Source organism: Prionailurus viverrinus, chromosome D4 (genome assembly GCF_022837055.1).
Source record: "Prionailurus viverrinus isolate Anna chromosome D4, UM_Priviv_1.0, whole genome shotgun sequence".
NCBI lineage: Eukaryota > Metazoa > Chordata > Mammalia > Carnivora > Felidae > Prionailurus > Prionailurus viverrinus.
Genome location: NC_062573.1, coordinates 28040302 through 28066338, shown reverse-complemented (window position 1 = coordinate 28066338; position 26037 = coordinate 28040302). Strand labels below are relative to the sequence as shown.

Here is a 26037-nt window from a genome sequence, read left to right as displayed (position 1 = left end):
CTTCCTTCCTCCCTTCTTTCCTCCCTTCCTCCCTCCCTTCCTTCCTCCCTTATTTCCTCCCTCCCTCCCTTCCTTCCTCCCTTCCTTCCTCCCTTCTTTCCTCCCTCCTTCCCTTCCTCCCTCCCTTCCTTCCTTCCTTCCTCCCTTCTTTCCTCCCTCCCTCCCTTCTTTCTTCCCTCCCTCCCTCCCTTCCTTCCTCCCTTCTTTCCTCCCTTCCTCCCTCCCTTCCTTCCTCCCTTCCTTCTTTCCTCCCTCCCTCCCTTCCTTCCTCCCTTCCTTCCTTCCTTCCTCCCTTCCTTCCTCTCTGTTTCTCCTTCTCTCCACGTGTCTCTCCCTCTCTCTCATCTGCAACCCTCTGCTCTGTCTCCCCTCCTCACCCCTCTTTCTCTCCTTCTCTCTGTCGTATATATTTTCCAAAAGCATCATTTAATAACTAATCAGAAAAAGCTGTGAAAGCCCTTCTTATAAAACAAAATGGGTTGCTAGAGGGGTTGTGGGCGGGGTGATCGTCTAAATGGGTAAGGGGCATTACGGAATCTACTCCTGAAATCATTCTTGCACCATATGCTAACTTGGATGTAAATTAAACAATAAATAAATTTTTAAAAAATGGGGGCACTGGGATTCACACCCAAGGCTGCTGGACTCTAGGCCCACTGCTCAGGCGGGGGTGTGGGGCTGGGGGAGCAGAACATCGATCATTGACCGCCAAGCCCTGGGAAGGTGGGCTTGGTGAGAGCGGGCCCAGCAGGCAGATTCCTGTCCACAGCTTCCCGGGCAGCCTGGCCCTGCCCCGCCTAGAGCCCGGGCTCCATGCTCTGCTTCTGTTGCAGTTTTTGGGGAAGTACGAGACCGTCATGTTCTACTGGCCCTCACTGCTGTGCCTGGCCTTCCTGCTGGGCCGCTTCCTTCACATGTTTGTCAAGTCGCTGAGGGTCCACCTGGGCTGGGAGCTGCAGATGGTGAGTACTGAGTATGAGCACCGTATGTGCACTGGCAGGTCTAGTCTTCACAGCAGCCGCGTGAGGCAGGCGCTATTTTTACTTCTCCCATTCTGCATAAAGAGACGTGGACCGAGAAAGGTGAGTTGTGTCGCCTGAGGTCATGTCGCCAGTCTGGAGCAGAGCCAGACCTGGAGCCAGAGAGTTTGGTTGTCGAGGCTCTCTCTTAACCACTGTGCTCAATCTAAAAAAGCAGCTTTACCCAGATTCCTGCCCTCTGTGACGATAACCCGTCAAAGTGACCGAAACCCTAACAAGGATCTGTGAGCCCCAGCATACACCTCTCTGTTTTCTCACAGGAAGAAAAGCCTTTCCTGGAAGTTCACCAGGCAGAGCATGTCAAGCGGCTCCTGAGGAAGGCCCCCCTGCAGTAAGCCCCCGTGTGCTTCATTCCCCCCTCCCCGGCCCCCTCCCTCCTTCCTCCTCCCCCCCCCCCCCCCCCCCAGGTATTTGTGCCAGTGTTGATGAGCCCGGACAGTGCGGGAGACCCTGAGATGACTGGATGGGCACATTAGTCAGGACTCTTGTTTGCTGATGACAGAAACTCAACTCAAACTAGATTAAAGAGAAAAAGCAAACGTGTGGCCTTTCATAATTAAAAACTCTAGAAGTGGTCGGTTCCGATGCAGACGGATCCAGTGGCTTCACTGATATCAGAACCAGGGCTGGTTTCCTCATTTTCTCTTAGCTCTGCTTTGATCTGTGTTAGACCCGTAGTTAGGTGGGCTTCCTCCCCGTGGTGGCCCTCAGAATCTCTAAGCTTGTACCCTCCTGGTTTAAGATCACAGGAAAGAGAAACTTTCCTTTCTAGTAATTCAAACCAAACTCCTATGAGTGGGTTTCATGGAGTCGCATCAGACCACATGCATTCCCAGAACCAATTACTGTGGCTAGGTGATTAGAGTAAATGGATCATTAAGCCTGTCATATGTTCATCTTTGGAACTAGGAAGTTGTTCAGCCTCAAGCAGTAGGACTGAGGGGAGGGAGCAGGTTCCCAGAGAAACAGTGCAGGGGCTGTTACCAATACCAGGGGACATAGCTCGTGGCCAAGCAAAAGCAGTGATCAACCCTATCCCTGCCACTGCCACTGTGTACAAGGGGATAAGCCCCACAAAAGGGATGTGTCTAATCCAGGGTCATACAGTGGCAAAGCTAGTACTTTGGTTAGAAGTAGATTGAGTTACATGTAGCAGAAAATGCAAAATAACAGTGGGACACAAAGAGGGAGATTTACTTCTTTCTCATATAAAAGAATTCTGGAGGCAGGTAGTTCATACTGACCCTGAACTGCCCACCACGGGAACTTACTGGTCATCTGTCTTTCTGCTCCAGCTCTTAGTAACTGTCATCATGAAGGCTGTCCACGGTCCAAGATGGATGCTGGGGTGGGCTCCAGCTTGGATCAGCCACCATGTCTGCGTTTCAGACAGCAGGCAGGAGAAAAGAAAGAGGGCAGCGGGGTCCCTCCCAGCTGCGTGAATTATACCTCAGCACCCTCCCCCAAACTGCCACATCTGGTGACATCTGATTGGCCTGTGCTTAATCTTAGTCACTCTAGCTGTAAGAGAGATCAGGAACCATAGCCCTTTAGTTTGGTGAATTGCTGTACTGAATAAAACTGAGTCTCTGTTCTTAAGAATAAAGGGAGAATGAAAACTGGAATCTACCAGGATGTTCTTTTTCTTCACTAAATTCTAAGATGAAGCAGAGGTTATTTTCAGAAGAATCTGGCATTTGTTTACCAACCACAGCCTCTCTTTTCTGTTATTTATTCATTCACAGGGAGACTAAAAAGTCCTGGTTCCAAACCAGGGTGTATGAGTGGGACCCCTGCTTTCAGTTCCCAAGCAGAATGATTGGAACCACTGTGTTGGCTTTCATATGCCTGTACCTTGTAAGTAGAGCCAAGCAAACCCTTTCCTATTTTATAAGTGGGATGGGGTTAGGGCAGGGCTTATTCTTTAAAAGCTGGGTCAAAATTGAGTCTGTAAATAAAAGAAGTACATTTTTTTGACCACCATTTTTACTCCAAGGACACTTTTACCCACATGGTGAATGACTAATAAATATAATTGAATTATTTATGGAGACTTCCGGTTGTCAGTTCCATGTAAAGAGCTTGCAAGATGCCAGTCCATCCTAACAAGTAAAAATCTGAACAAACTGAAACTCAACAGTTCTTAGATCCATAAGAGAAGTCATGGCACAAACCATTGTCCCTGAAATTGGAGACAGGTGGATCTAAAGAATTACAATGGAATGGAGCAAATCAAATCCAGCAATGTATAAAAAGAATTATACACCACAACTGAGTTGGATTTATCTCAGGTATGCAAACCTGGTACAATATTAAAAAAGCAATTAACGTAATCAATCACATCAACAGCCGAAAGAAGAAAAATCCCATGATCGTATCAAGAGATGCAGGAAAAACATTTAACAAAATTCAACACCAGTTCATGATAATTTTTTTCAATAACCTAGGCATACAGGGGAACTTTCTCAATCTGATAAAAAAATATGAACAAAAAAATCTACAGCTAGCATCATACTTTATGGTGAGATATTAGAAACTTTCCTACTAAATTCAGGAAAAAGGCAAGACTGTTTCCCCTCATCACTCAGCATTTACTTAGGAAATCCTAGCTAGGTAATAAGACAAGAAAAGCAAATAAAAGGTATACTGATAGGGAAAGAAGAAGTAAAAATGTCTTTGTTCACAGATGACATGATTGCGTATGTGGGAAATCCAAAAGAATCAGCAGAAAACTCCTGAAGGGGCATCTGGCTGGTTCAGTTGATAGCGTGTGTGACTCTTAATGTCAAAGTTTTAAGTTCGAGGCCCATGTTGGGTGCAGAGATTACTTAAAAATAAAATCTTGAAAATAACCCAACTCCTGGAACTAATAAGCAGTTATAGCAAGTTTGCAAGGTACAAGGTTAACCTACAAAAGTCAATTGCTTTTCTATGTATCAGCATTGAACAAGAGGAATTTGAAATTAAAGAAACTATCATTTACAATAGCAACCCCCCAAAAGGAATACTTAAATGTAAATCTAATAAAATATGCACAAAGATCTATATGAGGAAAACTACAAACCTGTGTTAAAAGAAATCAAAGAAGAACTAAATACGTGGAGAGATATTCCATATGTGTGGATGGAAAGATTCAGTATTGTCAAGATATCAGTACTTCCCAACTTGATCTACATATATTGGGATTGATCTATATTGGAATTCAGTGCATCTCAATCAAAACTAGGGGGTTATTTTGTGGATACTGACAAACTGATTCTAGAGTTTATAGGGAGAGCAAAAGACTCATAATAGCCAACAATATATTAAAGGAAAAGAAGAAAGTTGGAGGACTGACACTACTCGATTTCAACTTACTACAAAGCTACCCTAATCATGATGGTGTGATGTTGCCAATATAGACAAGTGAATCAATGGACAGGATAGAGAGCTAAGAAATAGACCAACATAAATAGAGTCAGCTTATCTTTGACAGAGGGGCAAAGGCAATACAATGGAGCAAATACTTTCTTTTTAACAAATGGTGCTGGAACAACTGGACATCCACATGCAAAAAAAAAAAAATGAGTCTAGACACAGACTTTCCTAAATATTAACTTAAAATGAATCACAGACCTAAATGTCAAATGCAAAACTATGAAATTCCTAGAAGGTGAAATCAGAGAAAATTTAGATTAACTTGGGTTTGGTGATGACTTTTTATTTTTTGAATTAAATTAGTTATTGTTATTATTTGGCATTACCAATTATTTGAGACTGGCAGTGAATTTATGCATGAATGTATGTTTGTATGTAGGTATGTATATATATTTATTTTAATTTCAGTGTGGGCAACATAGTGTTATATTATTTCAAGTATACAGTATAGTGATTGAACAATTCTATACATTACTCAGTGCTCATCATGAAAAGTGTACTCTTAATCTCCTTCATCTGTTTCACCCATCCCCCTACCCACTTCCCCTCTGATAACCACTAGTTGGTTTTCTATAGTTAAGTGGTGAAGATTTTTTTAGACATGACACCAAAGACACGAACCATGAAGGAAAGATTGATAAGCTGGACTTCATTAAAATTAAAACGTTTTAATCTGCAAAAGACTCTGTCAAGAGAGTGAAAAGACAAGCCACACACTAGGAGAAAATATTTGCAAAAGACACATCTGAAACAGACTGTTATTCAAAGTATACAAAGAACTCTTAAAATTCAACAATGAGAAAACAAATAATCCGATTTAAAAATGAACCAAAGACCTTAATAGGCATCTCACAGAGAAGATATACAAATGGCAAATAAGCAAATGAAAACATGCTCTATAGTATATGTCATCAGGAAAATGCACATTAAAACAACGATCAAAACAACTACTGTACGTTAAAATATTAGAATGGCCAAAATTCAGAATGCTGACAATACCAAATGCCGACAAGGGTGTGAACTGGCAGGAACTCTCATTCACTGCTGGTGGGAATACAAATGGTACTCTTACCATATGATCCAGCAGTCACCCTGCTTGGTATTTACCCACATGCACTGAAAACTTATGTGCACACAAAAACGTGCACATGGATGTTTATAGCAGCTTTATACATAATTGCCAAAATATAGAAGTGACCAAGAGCTCTTCAGTAGGTGAATGGATAAATAATCTTTAATACATCCAGACAGGGGCGCCTGGGTGGCGCAGTCAGTTAAGCGTCCGACTTCAGCCAGGTCACGATCTCGCGGTCCGTGAGTTCGAGCCCCGCGTCAGGCTCTGGGCTGATGGGCGTCAGGCTCTGGGCTGATGGCTCGGAGCCTGGAGCCTGTTTCCGATGCTGTGTCTCCCTCTCTCTCTGCCCCTCCCCTGTTCATGCTCTGTCTCTCTCTGTCCCAAAAATAAATAAAAAACGTTGAAAAAAAATTTTTTTTTAAAATACATCCAGACAATGGGCTACAATTCAGCACTAAAATGAAAGGAACTACCAAGCCATGAAAAGACCTGGAAGAAACTTAGATACATATTAATAAGTGAAAGATTCCTATTTGAAAAGATCACATGTTGACATTTTGAAAGGCAAAATTATGTAGACAATAAAAGATCAGTGGTTGCCAAGGATTGGGGAGAGGGAGGGATGAATAGACAGAACACAGAGGATTTTAGAACAGTGAAAAGACTTTGTATGATACTATATGGTAGATACATGTCATTAGACATTTGTCCAAACCCACAGAATGTGCAACACCAAGAGCGAACCCTAACGTAAACTATGGACTTTGGGTGATCATCATGTTTTTTTGTATAGGTGCGTTATTTAAGTTTGCTTTCTCAACAAAAAAATTTTTAATGTTGCCATAATTCTGACTTTCATATTTTATTAAGCACAGAGCCAAAACATTTCACATTGGTCAAAGTTATCTGAGGTAAAACGTCTGAGTCAAAAGGAGAGTCAAAATGGAGAGATAGAAGTGGAAGACCATATTGTCTTCTGGATGATACCTATATAAATTAATCCTGTGATTAAGTTTTAAAAAGTTTTTAATGTTTGTTTATTTTTGAGAGAGAGAGACAGAGCATGAACAGGGGAGGGGCAAAGAGAGAGGGAGACACAAAATCCGAAGCAGGCTCCAGGTTCTGAGCTGTCAGCACAGGGCCTGATGTGGAGCTTGAACCCACAAACCTTGAGATCATGACCTGAGCTGAAGTCAGACACTTAACTGACTGAGCCATCCAGGCGCCCCTCCTATGATTAAGTTTTAAATGAATATATGAGTTAGGTAATGCTGGAGTACCACATAAACCCCTAAATTTTAGTAACTTAACACTATAAATACGTTTGCCTATGTAACAATGTTGAGTAAGTGTTCAGGTTTGGGGGGCAACAGTCCTCCATGTGTTATTCTGTAACTGAGATTCTTCCATCATGTGCTTCATTATCCCGAGAACCTTCACCCTCTGTATCCAGTCAACAGAAGGGGAAAGTGCATGGAGAAATGCATGTGGGAGGTTTTCAAAGTGCCCTTGTAGAATAGCACACATTCCTTCCACTCATCTTCCATGGGCAAGAACCTTGTCACATGGCCACATCCCTCAAGGGAGGCTGGGAAATGTAGTCCAGCTTTGTGCCCAAAGAAGGGGAGAATGGATTTTAACTGACAAGTGGAGTTCTCTGCAACGTGAGTAATTGACTTGGAATCATTGTGTTCCTTTAGTCTTTAGTGGTTATCTACTGTATGCCAAGCACCATGCTAAGACCTGGAAGAGAGAAGAGAGCTGATTCAGCAGAGTCTTGGCCTGGGAGAGACCCATGGTCTAAGAGAAGGGGATATGACGTGGTATGAAGTATGTGCCATGTAAAGAGAGACAAAGATGAGGTGAAAGTGCTCTGAAAGTTTAGGGCATTATTCGAGATTGAGAAGCTGCCTGAAGATGGTGGCATTTGAGCTGCACAAAGACAAACAAAATTTGGTTAATGAAGTAAAATGGCAGTAGGAACTGTAGAAGCTTTGGCATGGTGGTAGATGGTATAAAGGCATGATGACAGGATTATGGGAGTGAGAAAATGTGGCGTGTATACAGCAAACAGTACTTTCTCCAACGTGGTTACCACCAAGATGCAAGAAGAAGAGTGGGGAGAGATATGGCTGGAATTGTCGCCAAGGTCACTTCTTATTCAGAGTTAGACATTCATTTCACTTTGAGGTAGTTAATGTTTGAGGAGTGACTTGAGCCGTTGTAGGACTTAGTCTTATATGCTATGGGGTGCAGAAAAGAGTTTGGGGTGGCTCCAAAGATGTCTTCGGAGAAGTCACAATCCAACTCATCTTGGTATAGCCAGTGGTCAGAATCTATTTCATATGCGTTTTGAACTTCAAAGAGTTTGACCTCAAAACCAAAGAGAGGTCCATATGTTATTTACATAGTAGGCTGGACTCAGGTGAGACTTTGAAATGTTTGCTCTTTGCACCAGTTCATTGTCATTGAGTTCTGCGTGTTCATGTATGTGAGAGACGAGCTGGATGTGTTTGAAGGGGAGCTGGAGAACTACATCGCCTCCATGAACCAGACGGGGACCCTGACCCCTGTCATCCTGCAGGTGAAAGAGCTGATGAACGTCAGCAAAGGTAAAACCATCCCGCTCCCTTTGTTGGGAAAGTGTGGGAAACAGAGAAAAAGACTTACAACCGGCGGCGGGTGCACACCTGGAATAATGATCGCTGTAGTATTGCTACTACCTGCATGAGGTGACTGGTTTGGGAGGAAAAGTGGGTTACAACGGATCTGTACCTCCTTGGATGACTAGAAGGCCAGTGGGGTCAGGACCCAGGCCACTTTGTTAAAAACTCTTTGGGGCTGAGTTGAACATCCCTGAGAATTTTCTCATTTTAAATAGCCTGTTTTGTTCTGGTGCCAGTGGGAACAACTAAAATCATCATATATTTTTCACTTTGGAAAAAAGAAAACAGCAAGCCTTGGCTTTTCTTTAGGATTATATGAAAAACGTATTTATGTTGTTCAGATTTAATTTCTGCTTAGTTCAGGCTGCTATACCAAGTTACTGTAGACTGGGTAGCAGAGACAACACACACTTGTTCCCCCGTTCGGGGGTCTGGGAAGTTCAAGGTGCCAGAAGATCTGGTGTCTCATGAAGCCTTGCTTCCTGATTTCCAGACGGCCGTCTCTTTGCATCCTCAGATGCTGGAGAGCAGGGAGAGGAAGCAGGCCCTCTCCTGTCTCTTATAAGGGCACTAATCCCAAAAGCCACATCTCTAAACACCATCATACTGAGGGTTAGGGCTTCAACATGTGAATCTGCCCATAGCAGCCACTTTACCTTAAAAAAGCAGCTTTCTTTGAAAACATTCTAATTCTGTGCCCATTGCCCACAGAGGGAGGAGAGTTCTTCCCTCTTGCCTGCTGAGAAAGGCCCTGGATAAGATGTCAGGTAAACTCTGTGTCATCAGACAAGTTGGGTCCTCTCTCTTGCACCTTGGTTTCCTCATCTTTAAAATGGGGCTTGGAGGGGCACCTGGGTGGCTCAGTTGGTTGAGCGTCCAACTTCGGCTCAGGTCATGATCTCACAGTCTGTGAGTTCGAGCCCCGTGTCGGGCCCTGTGCTGACAGCTCGGATCCTGGAGCCTGCTTCAGATTCTGTGTTGCCCACTCTCTCTGCCCCTCCCCCACTTATGCTCGGCCTCTCTCACTTTCAAAAAAAATGAATAAATGTTAAAAAAAAAATTTAATGGGGCTTGGATACGGGTGCTAAGGTTTCCAGAAGCCTTTGTGGCACTGACTTTTAGTGGCCATAAAATACAAAATGCTCCTTAAGCCATGAAATAGGCGTTGCCAATGATGCATTTACTTAAGACTCGTAAACTAGTAGAAATAGATCTAGTGTGGATTATTTGAAGAAAATTCCCTTTCATACATGTGACATGGGAAGTTACCTTTTTTTAAAAATTCAAGTTAGTTAACATACAGTCTAGTCTTGGCTTCAGGAGTAGAACCCGGTGATTCATCTCTTACATATGACACTCAGTGCTCCTCCCAAAAAGTACCCTTCTTAATGCCCATTACCTATTTAATCCATCCGCCCACCTACCAACCCTCCAGCAACCCTCAGTTTGTTCTATTTAAAAGTCTCTTATGGTTTGCCTTCCTCTCTGTTTTTATCTTATTTTTCCTTCCCTTCCCCTATGTTCATCTGTTGTGTTTCTTAAATACCACATATGAGTGAAATCATATCTGTTTTTCTCTGACTTATTTCACTTAGCATAATACCCTTTAGTTCCATGCACATTGTTGCAAATGGCAAGATTTCATTCTTTTTTATTGCTGAGTAGTATTCCATTGTATGTATATGCGTATGTGTGTGTGTATATATATATGTATATATATGTGTATATATATATGTATATATATGTGTATATATGTGTGTGTGTGTGTGTGTATACACACACACACATACACACACACACACACACACACATATATATATATATATATATATATATATATATATATATACACACACACACACCACATCTTCTTAATCCATTCATCAGTCTATGGACACTTGGGCTCTTTCCATAATTTGGCTATTATTGGTAGTACCGCTATAAACATTGGGGTGCATATGCCCCTTCAAATCTGCATTTTTGTATCCTTTGGATATATACTGAGTAGTGTAATTGCTGTGTCATAGGGTAGTTGGAAAGTTACCTTTTATGTGAACACTGGGGCAGATACTGCTTCTTCCCTATCACCACATTTTATTGTTGCCCTTAAACATCTGTATTCACCTTTAATGTTGATTTATGCTCCGCCTTATGAGTCCCTGAGTACAGCACTCAGCAAACATACTCTAATCTTTAAATTCAGCGATACTAATTTTAAGTCATACTTTTTTTAAGTTTACATTTCCACCCCTCTTCTGGGCAAGTTTTTATTTATTTTTTATTTTTTAAAAGATTTTATTTTTAAGTCATCTCTACACCCAGTGTGAAGCTTGAACTCACGACCCCGAGATGAGGAGTCTCACACTCCGCTGACTGAGCCATCCAGGCACCCCTGAGCAAGTTTCTAATGCCAACTTCAGTTACTTGCTCTGGGTGAACTGTAGTAACTGTATCATCTTATTCATTCATGGTTTACCCGCTCTTTCATGGATTTGCTGACATGTTTAGATACTTTGAGAATCAAAATATAAAAATCACTCTGTCTTGATTTTTTCCAGCTTTAAAACAGCTGCCCTCTGGCCAAGAGAGACTTCAAGCTGAACATGCTTTATCTTTGGGAAGATAAAGGCATTAAATTAAAGGTGTGCAGTCATGTTCTTGCTGCTGGCTGGAGGGAGTCTGCACTCACTCTGCTTGTGGCCACACTCCTCTAATCCTTTCCTTCAAGGATCCCTGCACCCCCCAGGGGTGGCACTTGGTGGTTTACCAGCTTCCTTTGTATTGCTTGAGGTTTGGGATATAGCTGTGCCTAATCCTAGTGATTTCTGGGACGGAGACATATTTGAAACTTGAAAGGAATGAAAATCAGTTTCTTTTCCTTCTTTTTAAGATAACTTTTTGAAGATTCAGTTAACACACCGTACAATTCATCCATTTAAAATACAATTCAGGGAAATCTAGGTGACTCAGTTGGTTAAGTGTCCGACTTCAGCTCAGGTCATGGTCTCACAGTTCTCGAGTTCGAGCACTGTGTCAGGCTCTGTGCTGACAGCTCAGAACCTGGAGCCTGCTTCAGATTCTGTGTCTCCCTCTCTCTCTGCCCCTCCCCTGCTCATGCTCTGTCTGTCTGTCTCTCTCTCTCTCAAAAATAAAATAAACATTGGGGCGCCTGGGTGGCGCAGTCGGTTAAGCGTCCGACTTCAGCCAGGTCACGATCTCGCGGTCCGGGAGTTCGAGCCCCGCGTCAGGCTCTGGGCTGATGGCTCAGAGCCTGGAGCCTGTTTCCAGTTCTGTGTCTCCCTCTCTCTCTGCCCCTCCCCCGTTCATGCTCTGTGTCTCTCTGTCCCAAAAATAAAAAAAATAAATAAATAAACGTTAAAAAAATAAAATAAAATAAAATAAAATAAACATTAAAAAAAATTTTTTTAAGGCACCTGGATGGCTCAGTCAGTTAAGCATCTGACTTTGGCTCAGGTCATGACCTTGCAGTCTGTGAATTCGGGACTCTGCTGACAGTTCAGGGTCTGGAGCCTGCTTCTCATTCTGTGTCTCTTCTCTCTCTGCCCCTCCCCACTCACGCTCGGTCTCTCTTTCTCCCTCTTTCTCAAAAACAAAATAAGCATTAAAAAAACAAAAAGAAAAGAAAGTACAATTCAGTGGGTTTAGTATATTCTCAGCCATCACCATTGCACAACCATCACCACATCAAATTTAGAATATTTCCATCACCCTAAAAAGAAATCATGACCATTTGTAATCACTCCCCATTTCCCTTTAACTCTCCCAGCCCTAGATTACCACTGTTCTCTGGTTCTGTGGATTTGGCTATTCTGGACTTCTTATATAAATGGAATCATATAATATGTGGTCTTTCTTCATTGATTTCTCTCACATAGCCAATGTTTATAAAGTTTATCTATGTCATAGCATGTGTCCCAATTTCATTATTCTTTCTTGCTGGACTTTAAAAATAATATTTAAGTTTATTTATTTATTTTGAGAAAGAGAGAGAGAGAGAGGAGGGCAGAGAGAGAGAGGGGGAAAGAGAATCCTAAGCAGGCTCTGTGCTGTCAGCCCAGAGCCTGATGTAGGGCTCTAACTCACGAATGGCAAGATCATAACTGAGCCGAAATCAAAAGTCAGATGCTCAACTGACTGAGCCACCTAGGTGCCCCTATTCTTTATTGCTGAATTTTATTCTGTTGTATGAATATACCACATTGTACTTATTCATTCATTAGTTGATGGAAATTTGGGTTGTTTCAACTTTCTGGTTATCATGAGTAATATTGCTATGAACATTCATCTCCAAGTTTTTCATATATTTTCATATATCTTGGGTGTGTACCTAAGAGTGGAATTCTGGGTTATATGGTAACTATGTTTAACCTATCAAGGAATTGCCAGACTGTTTTCAAAAGCAGCTGCATCACTGTGTATTCCCACCACCATCAGGGATCCAATTCCCTCCATATCTTCACCAACACTTGTTGGTATGTGTCTTTCTTTTTAAGTTTTTATTTATTTTGAGAGAGAGAGAGAGCACAAGCAGGGGTGGGGCAGAGAGCGAGCGAGAGAGAGAGAGAGAGAGAGAGAGAGAGAGAATCCCAAGCAGGCTCCTCACTGTCAGCACAGAGTCCTATGCAGGACTCAATCTCATAAACAGTGAAATCATGACCTGAGTCAAAATCAAGAGTTGGGTGCTTAACCGATTGAGCCATCCAGGCGCTAAGCTATATGTCTTTTTTATTACAGCCATCTAATAAGTCTGAAATGGCATCTTTTTGTGGTTTAGGTTTTCATTTCCCTGATAGCTAATGATATTGAGAATCCTTTCATGTATTTATTGGCCATTTATACATCTTCTGTGAGTAATGTCCATGGAGATTTGTTGCCTACTTTTAATTTTTTTAATGTTTATTTATTTTTGAGAGAGACAGAAACAGAGAAAGACAGAGAGATAAAGCATGAGCATGGGAAGGGCAGAGAGAGAGAAGGCACAGAATTGGAAGTAGGCTGCAGGCTCTGAGCTGTCAGCACAGAACCTGACGTGGGGCTCGAACTCACAAACCATGAGATCATGACCTGAGCCGAAGTTGAACACTCAGTTGACTGAGCCACCCGGGCACCCCCATTGCCTACTTTTAAATTGAATTATTTATTGATTATTGATCTGTAAGGGTTCTTTATATTATACATAAATCCCATAAGAGAGATACAATTTGAAAATATTTTTTCCCATTCTGCGAGTTGCTTTTTCATTTTCTTGACGGTGTCTTTTGAAACACAAAGGTTTTTAACTTTGATGGAGTCCAACATATTCATTTTTCTTTTATCACTTGTATGTATCTAAGACAACATTACCTAACTTGAAGTCTACAAAGATTTATTCTCATATTTTCTTCTGAGACTTGTATAATTTTAGCTTTTACGTTTAAGCCTGTGATCTATTTTGAGTTAATTTTTGTCTATGCTGTGAGGTAAGGTTCTAGCTTCATTGTTTTGCATGTGAATATCAGTTACCCCTGTGCCATTTGTTGAAAAGCATATTCTTTTCCCCCACTGAATTGCCTCTTCATCCTTCTTGAAAATGCATTGACAATGAAGGTTTACTTCTGGATTATCAGTGTATTACATTGATCTGTTTGTCTATCTGTATGGCAATACCACACTTCATTACTGTAGCTTTGTAGTGAGTTTGAAATCAAGAAGTGTGAGTCTCGAAATTTCCTTCTTCTTTTTCAAGATGGTATTGCCTATTCTCGGTCCCTTCATTTTTATATGAATTATAGGATTAGCTTATCAATTTTTGCAAAAATTTCATTGGAATTTTAACAGGGGTTGGGTTGAATCTTCAGATCGATTTAGGGAGCATTGCCATGTTACCAAAGAAGATCCAATACATGAAAGTGGTGTGTCTTTCCATTAATCTAAGTCTTCTTTAATTTCTTTCAACAGTCTTTTGTAGCTTTCAGTGTATGAGTTATATACTTCTGCTAAACTTATTCTTAAGTATTTTATCCTCTGATACTAGTGCAAATGCAGTTGTTTTCTTCATTTTCACATTGTGCATTGTTAGGGTACAGAAATACAATTGATTTTTATATATTTGTCTTGCGTCCTGAAGCCTTACTGAACTCATTTATTAATGGGTTTGAATATTTTTGGTTGTTTGTTTACTGCTTAGGATTCTTAAATATAAGAAAAAGTCACCGGTAAATAGAGATAGTTTTATTTCTTCCTTTGCAGTCTGGCTGCATTTTCTTGCCTAATTGCCTCGGCTAGACCCTCCAGTATAATGTAGATAGAATTGGCAAAAGTGGACGTTGATTTTCTTATTCCTGAACTTAGGGGGAAAGCAGTCAGTCTTTCGCTGTTAAGTATGATGTTAGCTGTGGGTTTTTTTGCAGATGCTTTTTATCAGGTTAAGGATAAAAGGGGTGTTGGATTTTTTAAAATGCTTTGATTGGACTGACTGAGAAACAGCTTGTCCAGAAGCTTTCATACCTTCAAATCATCTCTCTTTCCTGTTTCTCCATCCCTTTCTCATAAGCACACAGGATCACAATGAAAGCACATTAGATACAACCTATTAAAAACTGTGAGTAATGTCCGTGGAGATTCTCCACAGGATGGATGGGATGAAAGAACATTCAAGACCTCTTGATTCCAGTTATCCTTGTACATGGTTGCTCTTTACTAGAGGTGGCCAATCGAAATCAACTATCAATGGTTTTACAAGAATGGAAGGGAACTACGATGTGTATACTCCCTAATTTTCTCTTCCCCGTACTCACTGTAGATGGAAAATACTAATACCCAAGGAGAGGCTTGTGCGGGAAGTAAAGGATATCAAGGGTGTGTGTGTCTGAAATGAACCAGAAATATAAACAAACTTTATTTACACAACCCTTTCTGTGTGAGCTTCCGCATTTTGAAAATACTGTTTCTGGTTCATCTTCTCAGGCCTCTCTTGTCTCTTTTTCTACTTCAGGAGTCTGGCTGGTGACCATCTTGCCCGCCTCCCTCACGTGTGTGAGCTATCTGTTCCACATACTGGCCTGTTACAGGTAAGAGGGCTCTGGGAGTCATTTGTGTGTCTTCAGCCAGTACTTTTCTAAAAATTCCGGAGCAGTGACAGCAGTACCCAAATTGGAACCAGGAAGGTGTACATGGTCCAGGAACAGCCTCATTGATCGGTAATAAAACAAAACCCAAAACGAAAACACTATTGATTTGAGCTTCTACCATAAGCTTGATATTGTGCTTAGAATCTTTTGATTTTCACTACAACCGTGAGAGGTAGTTTCAGCTCTGTTTTTACAGCTGAGAAGGCTGAGACTCAACAAAATAACTCACCCAAGCCGTTAGCAGCTGGCCATGTCCTGAGAGGTCTTGTCACTTCTGCTACACTCAGCATCCCTATTGGGTGTCAGGCCTGCCCCGCTCTCCAGGACTAAACACACTGGGTTCCCAGCAGGTGCATCTGGCTCAAGGATACATCAAAGGAGATCGGGTCAAGGGCACCAGGTGCATCAGTCTCTAGAAGAGCAGAGCAGGAGGAGGGGATGGCCTTCAGTATGTAGTGAGCACTCCGCTGCAGACAGCAGTATCTGCCATCCCTCCTCTCTGTCTCTCAGTTCCTTCTTCCCTCCACCTCAGGCTGTAACTCATATGCAGTCACAGGAGGCCCAGGGCCAACTCCTACCCCTCCAAAGCATCCTGCCTTTACATCCTCCCCATCTTGCTGCACCAAGGGTGGGTCTCTGGCAGATTGCATCTTGGCACAAAGAGGCCCCAGCTCTCCATCACAGCCCTAGCTTGCTCCCTCTCTCTGCTTTCTTCTCCCCAGACCCCATGGGTGGGCTGGACACTGCTGCTCTCCCCTTCCCTGCCTGATGCAAGGATATGTCTGCTCCTCCCTTCATTGACCTGCAAGTGCCTAGGAGATGATTAGTGAGACATTGGACCACAGCCAGTCACAGACACCTTTTAGAGCTGGATGCACTGACATGGTAGAGGGCCCAGGGAAGAGATGGCTTCTGTGGTGGGGAGGCTTCTCTGGTGTCCAGGCTGGCCCCTCTTTCCCACACCTGTCACAGAGGAATGATGATCCCTGCCCTGTCTGCTTTACAGGACCATGGGGCAAAGGAGATAGTGGATAAGAAAGTCCTTCAAGTGGACAGCACTAGCACTGTGCCAGTATTTTTATTTTTCTTAGAATTATTACAACCTATATACAGCCTCTTTTAAAAAATGTTATAAAAAATATTTAGTGTAAAGGAAGTCTGAAGTCATTCAGACTCAAGTTTGTTGCCCCAGAGCTAAACGTTATTCATTTTCTGTTTCCCCCCAGAAATTGCCTATGCACCATGCAAATATATCTGTGTGTTTGTATTCCTGATGGCATACTCTACTCCAGTGTTGCCGAGCCGAAACATAATAAAAACCACAGATGCAATTTTGAATTTTCTAATAGACATGAGTAAAAAGTAAAAAAGGAGATGAAAATAATTTAATAACATATTTTATTTAACCCAACATAGCCCCCAGCCATCATTTCATTGTGTAATAAATATACAAACTATTAATGAGATATTTACATTCTTTATTTCATACTAAGTCTTGCCAATTTAGTGATTATAATGTTGCAAAACCTCCTGGAAAACCCTGGATATAGAATGTTAGAGGAAAAGTGGGACACAGATGTAAATGGGGGTTGTGAACATAACCACTGCCAACCTAATCTTCGTGCCGAGGGCCAGGCTGAGACCAGCACGTGGGGAAAGCATGCAGAGGTTTGCTGGGGGGCTGGGCTTCTCCGTTTCCTTGATGTTGCTATAAGGTGGGTCTATCATTAAAAACAGTTTTCCATTTTTACCTATTTTGAAATATTATTACATGAGTAGTACATACACATCACAGAAAAAGTAATAGAGCAAATTGAAGAAAATAAAAGCCACACAGAGACTCAACTATCACATTCAGTCACCATTGAGATCTGGGAACTATATAATATTAAGATTTTTATTTTTATTTATTTTTTTTAAATTTTTTTTTCAACGTTTATTTATTTTTGGGACAGAGAGAGACAGAGCATGAACGGGGGAGGGTCAGAGAGAGAGGGAGACACAGAATCCGAAACAGGCTCCAGGCTCTGAGCCATCAGCCCAGAGCCCGACGCGGGGCTCGAACTCACGGACCGCGAGATCGTGACCTGGCTGAAGTCGGACGCTTAACCGACTGCGCCACCCAGGCGCCCCTAATATTAAGATTTTTAAATCGTCAGGGAAATCATGTCAAGACCATGGTGAGGTATCACTTCACACCTGTTGGAATGGATAGTACCTAAAAGACAAGAAATAACAAGTGTTGGCGAGGATGTGGAAAAAAAGGAACTCTCGTGCACTATTGGTAGGAATGGAAGTTGGTGCAGCCACTGTGGAAAACAGTATGAAGTTCTTCAAAAAAGTAAAAATAGAACTACATATGATCTAGCAACTCCATTTCTGGGTATTTATCTGAAGAAAACAAAAACAGTATTTAGAAAAGATATTTGCACCCACGTTTATTGCAACATTATTTTCAATATTCAAGATATAGAAACAACCTAAGTGTCCTTTGATGGATGAATGGACAAAGAAGACGTATCTCACACACACACACACACACACACACACACACACACACACACACACTGGTATACTATTCAGCCAGAAAAATGAGTGCAATCTTGCCATTTGCAGTAACACGGTTGGAACTTGAAAGCATTATGCTTAGTGAAGTCAGAGAAAGATAAATGCGGTATGATCTCACTTATATGTGGAATCTGAAACAAAACAAAACAAAAACCTAAGCTATAGATACAAAGAACAGATTTGAGGTTTTCAGAGGTGGGGATAGGGGGTGGGTGTGGGTGAAGGGAATCAAAAGGTACAAGCTTCCGGTTATAAAATAAATGTCACGGGGAGGTACTCTACAGCATGATGACTATAGTTAACAGCACCATATTGCATATTTGATAGTTGCTAAGAGTAGATCTTAAAAGTTCTAATCACAAGAAAAAAACTTGTAACTATGTGAGGTGATGGATGTTAACTAGACTCCTGTGGTGACCATTTTTCAACATGCACAAATATGGGATCATTATGTTGTACACCTGAAACTAATGGAGTGTTATATGTCAGTTATATCTCAGTTTAAAATGTATTTTATTTTATTTTATTTTTGTATACTTTAAGAGAGAAAGCGCACACACGCACACAAACGGGAGGAGCAGAGGGAGGGAAAGAATCTTGAACGGGCTCCACGTTCAGTGCAGAGCCTGACATAGGGCTCGATCCCAGAACCGTGGGATCATGACCTGAGCCAAATTCAAGAGTCGGACTCTCAACCAACTGAGCCACCCAGGTGCCCAAAACAGATTTTAAAAATATTTTTAAGGCTAGTGAGAACTGTCCCACGAGCCGCGGTCAATACAAGGAAGCTGAGCTGGCTTCTATCTCCCTCTGCAGGCTTTTCTGTTGACATCTGTTGAGCCCTAAGGACATAAGGAGCTGTGGTTGTGAGCATCACTGATTCCCCACTTTTTCTCTAGAAAGCACATGAAGAGGCTGTGGGCAGGAAATAAACACTTTCTCCCTTTGAAGTTCCATCATCCTTCCTCGTCGAAGAGTGTGGTAAGTCTATAGAGGCCTGTCTCTGCTCTGAGACTAAGTGGCCAAGTCCTGCTCTCCTGCCTCTTAGGCAGGGGCAGCATCTGGGGGGAGGGACAGCCCTGCACTGGGCATCCAGAGTCCTCAATTCTGGTATACTCTGCTGCTGGGTGACCCAGGGTAGTCACTATCCCCATCTGGCCCTTGGTTTCTTCATCTGTAAAATAATGACAGTCATGGCATCTGCCCTGGTATGTTGGTGGGTGAACCTCAAATGAGGCAGAGATTCTGGACCCGTATATTGGAGGTAATCAGTGTTTTCACCCCTATGAGACCCCTTTTCCTTTTTAAATCTCAGGTGGCCATTGCAAGGTACTCTGGCTGGCAAATAGCCTATATTCTGTGGGGTAAGTGTCATCATGTGACCCATTCCCTGGGCACCTATGGGGTCCTGGCTGTGAGGAGAGAGAAGAGAGGTGAGGAAGAAGGAGGTGGGCGGTAGGTATGGGTAAAGGGAATCATCCACCTTCCTTCAGGAAGGAGGGAGAATCCCACACTCACAAAGCTATCATTACTACCTGCCCGAAGCCCATGGGGCAGAAATGATAAAGGTGGTGGTGACTTAGAGGAGCAAGTGACTCTCCCAGGCAGGACACAAATGCTTTCTAGTGGAGTTGACATTTGAACTGCAGGGTGAGCCACAGGTGAGCGGGAGGAAAAGGGAGGTCGTGCCAGGCAACAGAAGCTGCATAAGCAAAAATGCCAGGACCTTTGGTGGGAGGAAGATAGAGGGGCTCTGCAGGAAGTCATGACTGGGTCGCGAAGGGCCTTGAGTGACCGTGGGTTCCCTTGGTCCACAGGCTACCTCATCATCCACGTGGTACAGAGCCTGTGTGGCCTGATGATCATGTACAGCCTGGTGTTGCCTGTCGTCCACAACCAGGGCCTGGAGATGCTCCAAGGACTGGGCATCGGGATGTAAGTGCAGGGTGGGCTCTCTGTCATTGCCCAGGGCCTAGGCACTGGTGTAGCCTCGAAGCTGCTGTTGGGCTCTCACCCATTCCTGGACCGACACTCTCAGCTCAGACCCAAGGATGGGCCACAATAGCAACTCATCACAATGGGATCCTTACAGTTCATAAGACATTTCCATTCTCACTGTTCAGTGGGGTGCTCACAGTTGTGTCTGGAGGGGACACACACATATCCATTGTATAGCTGGGAAGGTTAAAGTTCAGGGAGGTGACAAGGGAGTTCAGACACTATAGAGGGAATCTGAGTTCAGGTTTGAGATCAGCTGTGTGACCTTGGGTGAATTACTTCTCTGAGCCTCAGTTTATCCCATATGGAAGATAAGAGTGAAGGCTGACGTAATTGATAATTCACTGTGCATCTTTTCTCTTAAGAACCCTTTAAAGGCTGGGCCTCATATTAACACCCATTTGTCAGACAAGGAAACAGAGGCACAGAAGGCTAAGCGATTTGTCCAAGGAGGGGAAGAGGCAGGGTTGGGAGCTAGTGATCTGAAGCTGAGGCCCCATTTAACTGCCACCCACACTGCTGCTCAGGCGATGCAAACACAGGGTGTGGCACTCTCCGGGGACCTCCCTGCTCTGAGCTCCTTGGTTCCACACTCCCCCAGAGCTATGTGGGAGGCTGGGCAGAGCCTGCCCGTCCACTTTCAGGACCTTCATGAGCGCTTTAAAAACTTCATGCTTTTCTTTGATTCCCATGCTGTTAAACACGCATCCCAGCTGCCACTCGTGGACAAAGGGATGTAATTAAATCCTGGAGTTCTAGTATGGAGCCAAACGACCTGACTGTGTGACTTTGAGAAAGTCACCTCCCCTTTGTGAGCCTCCGTTTTCTCAACGGACAGCGGGTGTGCATCAAGCACAGAGCAGGTGCCGCAACAGTCTCGCCCTGTGTTTCAGCCTCACCATATCCATCGTCCTGGGTCTCATGAGCCTGCAGGTATGGATCGCCACCAGCTTCTTCCTGCAGCCAAAGATGAGCACGGCTGACAAGCAGAAGCCCTTGGCTCTCAACAACAGGTGAGGGCAAAGAAGGAAATGGGGCTTGGGGGCCTTGGCTTCAGCAGTCTCTCCTTCCTTCCTCTTCACCCATGGCAGGTTCCTGGGGGGACAGTGCCCTCTCTGAGAGGGTGAGGGGCCGTGGCTCAGGAGTGGGCTCTGGAACCAAACCGCCTGGGTCCAAATCCTGGCTCCACCCCTTATGAACTGTGTGACCTTATGTGACCTTACTGAATACCTACGAACCTCAGTTTCGTCATTTTACAAATAATTGCACACTCCTCACAGAGGTATTCTGAGAATGAGATGTGTTAAAATATGAACTTAGAACAACAGTACCTGGCCCATGGTGATCCTTTGGAACTCATTCATTTGAAGCCATTCACTCGGGGAGGAAACAACAGGGCCACTGGAGATAAAGAGATATTCCTACGTGACCTGCCTGCAGAAGCTCACGGTCCACAGGAGCCAGCAGACACAGTCACGTGGCCCCAGTACACTCCAGACGGTGTGAAAGGCTCATAAGAGCAGCACAGGGAATGGAGAAAGAGAGATGGGGTGGTTCATTCAGCTGCAGGTGGGGAGTTTGAGCTGAGGTCAGTAGGGTGGTGGGATTCCTATGGGGAGAGCTGAGGAGAGGGCATGGCCAGCAGCCCTCACTGCACAGATGAAGGTAGGAAGCCATAAAAGGGCAAGATGTGCTGAGAGAACCATGAGAATCCAATATGGTGACCATGCAGTGGTCACCATAGGTGGTGAGGGGCAGAGAGGAGGCACAAAGTGATGATCCCGGAAAGGCCCTTCTCAGAGATGGCCCAGAAATCCAGCATGCAGAGTTGGGGCTTTATCCCATAGGCAACAGGAAACTGCATGGTCAAGTGGTCACTTGAAAAGTTTCCTCTGGAGGACTTGTAACAGTTCCAGCTGGGGGCAGGTCACTGTTACAACAGACACTGGGAAAGCCACAACCTCTGCTGTAACCACAAAGCCAGCTGTAGCCACATGAGATTCCTTCCCATACAGGAAACCTCAAAACCCAAGGATCCCATGAAACATCACAGTCTCCCCTTGTCCTGCACTGGGCTCAGCGCCTTCTATGTGGTGTCTGAGCCAGTCCCCACAGCAGTGCTGTGTGGTGGGGACAGTCAGCTCCCAGTTACAGCACAAGGTCACACAGCTGGGAGATGGGAGCAGCAGGATTTGATCACAGGCATGGGGCGCTGAACCAGCCTGCTAGCCACTTCCTCATGCTGAAACGGTGCTGCCTGTCTGCCTGCTTCCGTTTGCAGGAAAGCCTTCCACAACTTCAACTACTTTCTGTTCTTCTACAACGTGCTCCTGGGCCTGGGCGCCTGCCTCTCCAGGCTGCTCATCAGCTGCATCCTGGGCACGTGGCTGATTGCCCGCATCGACAGGACCATCATGCAGAATGGCTATGAGGGTGCAGACATGGGTAAGTGGCCGGTCCCTGAGGCCACGCATTGAGTCAGGTGGAGGGGACTAGTCTTGTACCTTTGTGGTGCCTGCAGGCTGGGTACCAGAGGCCTGGACTTCACACTCTTTGCCTCAGAGCTCAGCTTCTCATGGAGGCTATAAAGCTGAGTAGCAAAAAACATTCAGGGGGCTCCAGGGTGGCTCAGTCGGTTAAGCATCCAACTCTTGATTTCGGCTCAGGTCATGATCTCATGGTTCATAAGATTGAGCCTTGCATCGGGCTCCATGCTGACAGTGCGGGGCCTGCTTGGGATTCTCTACCCCTCTCCCTAGCTTCCTCTCTCTCTCTCTCTCTCTCTCTCTCTCTCTCTCTCTCTCTCTCAAAATAAATAAATAAACTTAAAAAAAAAAAGAAAAAGAAAAACACATTCAGCCTAATGGTCAGAAGAGAATTCAGGCAAGTAAATTGCTGCATATTTGACAGACCTTCAAGATATCATGGAGAGCAGTAAGAAGTACTAGAAATTCCATCTGAACAGTCAGAATGTAAATATGAATGCACAGCTCTGAAAATTTTGAGAAAGAACACCTCTCGGAATGACTGGTGTGTCATTAGTTGGAAACCTAACTTAGTTAAGAAAACGGTCTGTTCAGTTGAAATAGTCTAAAATCGAGCCATTTCTATAGAGCGAAAGTAGCTTTTGTCTTATTTCTGACCTGTGTCCAGTCATTCACTCGTCCGTTCATTGTAGGACTGACAGCCTCTCCGTATCAGCCACAGCTCTCCTTCTGCTTTGAGCTTCACATTCTCCATAACATGGTTGGATTAGAATGCTATCTTAAGAACCCTTCCTGCTCTTCTGACCTAGTTTTCTAGGTTCTCAGTGAGAACATGGGCACCATATAGGAACAAAGTGGCATTGCAGCCACATCATCAAGAGCACAAGCTCGGGCATCCTGGGACACAGGGCATACTGCATGGCCTGACTTGCCTTCTGGGTTTCAGGGTTCAGCGCCTGGATTGGCATGCTCTATGTGGATCATTATCATACCAACCCTGTGCTCGTCAGCTTTTGTAACATCCTGATCACAGGGCACAGGGAGCGGAGGCTGCAGCAGGCCATCAAATACTGGTGCCTAAATCAGTCAGCAGGTAAGGCTCTGTCTGAACCCATGCTGGGGTTGGACAATAGGGAACGAGTACCGTAAGGCTTCTCTGGGGTCCCTGAGATGTTCCAGCTTCCCCTTTCCCTGCCCCCCTTCCTCCATACTCCCTGCCCTGGGAGACCTTTGACCTGAGAGAACAGGAGGCTTAGTCTTCAGCCAGCCTGGCCATGGGACCCCTGAGGTCTGGTGTCCTTGTCCTTCTAAGTGGGCTCCTCCCTTGTTCCCAGAAATGAGCTCTAGTTCCACTGTCTGAGTTCACTATTCCATTTGTTTGAGACCCCGCCCATATCCCAGAGTTCAGAACAGATGCTCTCCAAGATGGGGCTCAGTTTTGCTTACCACAAGTGCTTCTGGCCCCCAACACCTGCCTCCTCAAGGCTCTATAACCATCTACTCCACCCCTCCACCCCTACTACTCTGCTCTACCTTCTGCTGGGAAGCCCACCAATTAGTCATGTTTTGTGGGCACCAGTCTGGATCAAGTTCATCACTGTTCCCAACTATATCCAGCTATATCCAACGGATATCCGGCTCTGGGACAAACTCATGTCCCTTCTGCCACCCTCGTGTCCCCAGGGGTCCTGGTCCAGCTCCTTCTCCCACACCTCACACCTACCAGTCAGCTTCTCCAATAGCCTCTGAGAAGGACAGAGACAAGCCCTGTCCTCCAGGTCTGTCTGCTCTGATTCTCTCCCAGGTCCCCGAGTCTCAGCCAGGTCCAGGACGCGGTGGCTTCTGCTGCAGACCCTGGTCAACAATCCCAAACTAGTCATGCTCAGAAAATCAAGACCAGGTCATAGCTGCCGGGAGTTTACCCAGATTCTTTTGATGGGCTCAGAGAGCTGACAGTGACCTCCGACCTTGCTATAAGGCCATTCCAGGATGACTGCTCCAGAGAGGACCCGGGCTACCCAGCTGCTGTCCCCTGCATTGTGACAGGATGCACAGTCACTGTCCACTGCATACAGCACCAGATACTCGTGGATGGCACCTGGGCTGAACCATGAAGTCTCAGCCCCAATAATTCACTCCCCTGGTAAAAAGCTCAAGAACTAAAGAGAATTTCTGTTGAACAATCTTTTCTCAATGATTTCCACTATAGATGGTTAGGAGGCAGCCTTGGGGAGTTCCATATGGACAAACAGTTTGACCACAGGGCAGAACTTTGTGTCAATGAAGAATGTGGTAAAATGGCTATCTATACCAGGAGAGTTTAACTATTGGACACAGTTGTTCTCTGGGAGACAATGTGGCCTTAATCCAATAGGATCCTCATTGCTCCCCCACTTTCCAGGCCTCCTGGTGGTGGGAGAGACCCCAGCCTCTAATCTGGTAGTGTGAGCAGGCACACATTGGGCTCTTCCTGCCATGGCCACTGGGATGAGGAACAGATCAGAACTGGCCTGGGTCTTGGGCACAAAGAAGATATGCACATCTGACGAGGAGGGGATCCCCCAGGAAAGCTGCCTATCTGCGGAGGCAGAGATGGGGGTGTGCAGGCATTCTCCTTGGAGGACAACAGAGCAAAGGAGTGGGAGCAGGAGAGCCCCAGGCATGTTGGAGGAGGGGAGGCCTCTGGTGTTTGCAGTACAGGGAATCAGGGGTGGGTTAGACCACCTAGGGAGGCTCAGACGCCAGGCTGGGAGGCCTGGACATTTCTCTGTGTGCAGAGGGCCCAGTCCTTACCCTGAGTCTTCATACCCTCGTGTAAGGTCTCTGATGGTTCAGGGCTTGTACAAAGTGACCAAAGTCATGCAGCTTGTGCAAGTGCCAGGAGGACATACCAACAGGGTGAGGGAAGTCCCCCATCTACCTCATGAGTCCCAGAGCCATTGAAGTTCAGTAATCACATTAAGCATCTACTGTAAACCTAGTCCTGTTACTAGACGTGTCTGCCAGACTCATCTCTTTTAATTTAACCTTTGCCACTAGACTTTGTCACTCTGCTTTCAGAAACTGAGAAAACTGTGACTGGCGTGTCAGGATCCCCACATGTCCACTTCCAGCTGTGTAACACCAGCTAAACTCCTTTGCCTTTCTGTGCTGCTTTTTCCTTACAAATAAAAAGGGCAATACCTGGGCACCTGGGTGGGTCAGTTGGTTGTGCGTCCAACCTGAGCGTCGGCTGAGGTCATGGTCCCAGGGTCGTGGGATGGAGCCCTGCATCAGACTCTGCACTGAGCATGGAGCCTGCCTGGGATTCTCTCTCCCTCTCCCTTTGCCCCCCTCCCCTGCTTGCTCTCTCTCTCTCAAAAAAAACAAAAAACAAAACAAAACAAAACAAAACAAAACAAAAAAAACAACCAATGCCTGCAACACCCAAAATTATTTTGAGGATAAAATGAGTTAATACATGCAAACACTCCTAAGTTAGTGCCTGATACATCCTAAACTGAATAAATATCAGTTATTGTCATTTTCATTGTTTCACTTCGTGATGATGTGATTAATGTCTGTTCACCTCACTATGCTCTCAGCTGCATGAAGAAAGGAGCCTGTGATGGTCTCCCCTGAGGTAGTTGCCTTGCAAATTAGTGCTGATTTTCCCCA

At 44.4% G+C, this 26037-nt stretch overlaps 1 protein-coding gene across 4 annotated transcripts in view; it reads left to right on the top strand.

Moving 5' to 3' along the window:
• ALDH1B1 (aldehyde dehydrogenase 1 family member B1) overlaps positions 1-25595 on the top strand; it is a 331536-nt gene extending 305941 nt beyond the window's left edge. For all 4 annotated transcript variants that reach the window (XM_047831279.1, XM_047831281.1, XM_047831280.1 and 1 more), the window contains 12 exons: positions 834-962; positions 1301-1371; positions 2786-2897; positions 7991-8144; positions 15193-15268; positions 18796-18877; positions 19212-19260; positions 19714-19831; positions 20788-20907; positions 22176-22339; positions 23327-23473; positions 24185-25595. In XM_047831279.1, the coding sequence (XP_047687235.1) occupies positions 834-962; positions 1301-1371; positions 2786-2897; positions 7991-8144; positions 15193-15268; positions 18796-18877; positions 19212-19260; positions 19714-19831; positions 20788-20907; positions 22176-22339; positions 23327-23473; positions 24185-24333 (1371 nt within the window). In that variant the 3' untranslated portion in view covers positions 24334-25595. The remainder of the gene's footprint in view (positions 1-833; positions 963-1300; positions 1372-2785; positions 2898-7990; positions 8145-15192; positions 15269-18795; positions 18878-19211; positions 19261-19713; positions 19832-20787; positions 20908-22175; positions 22340-23326; positions 23474-24184) is intronic.
• Positions 25596-26037: the final 442 nt, after the last annotated feature.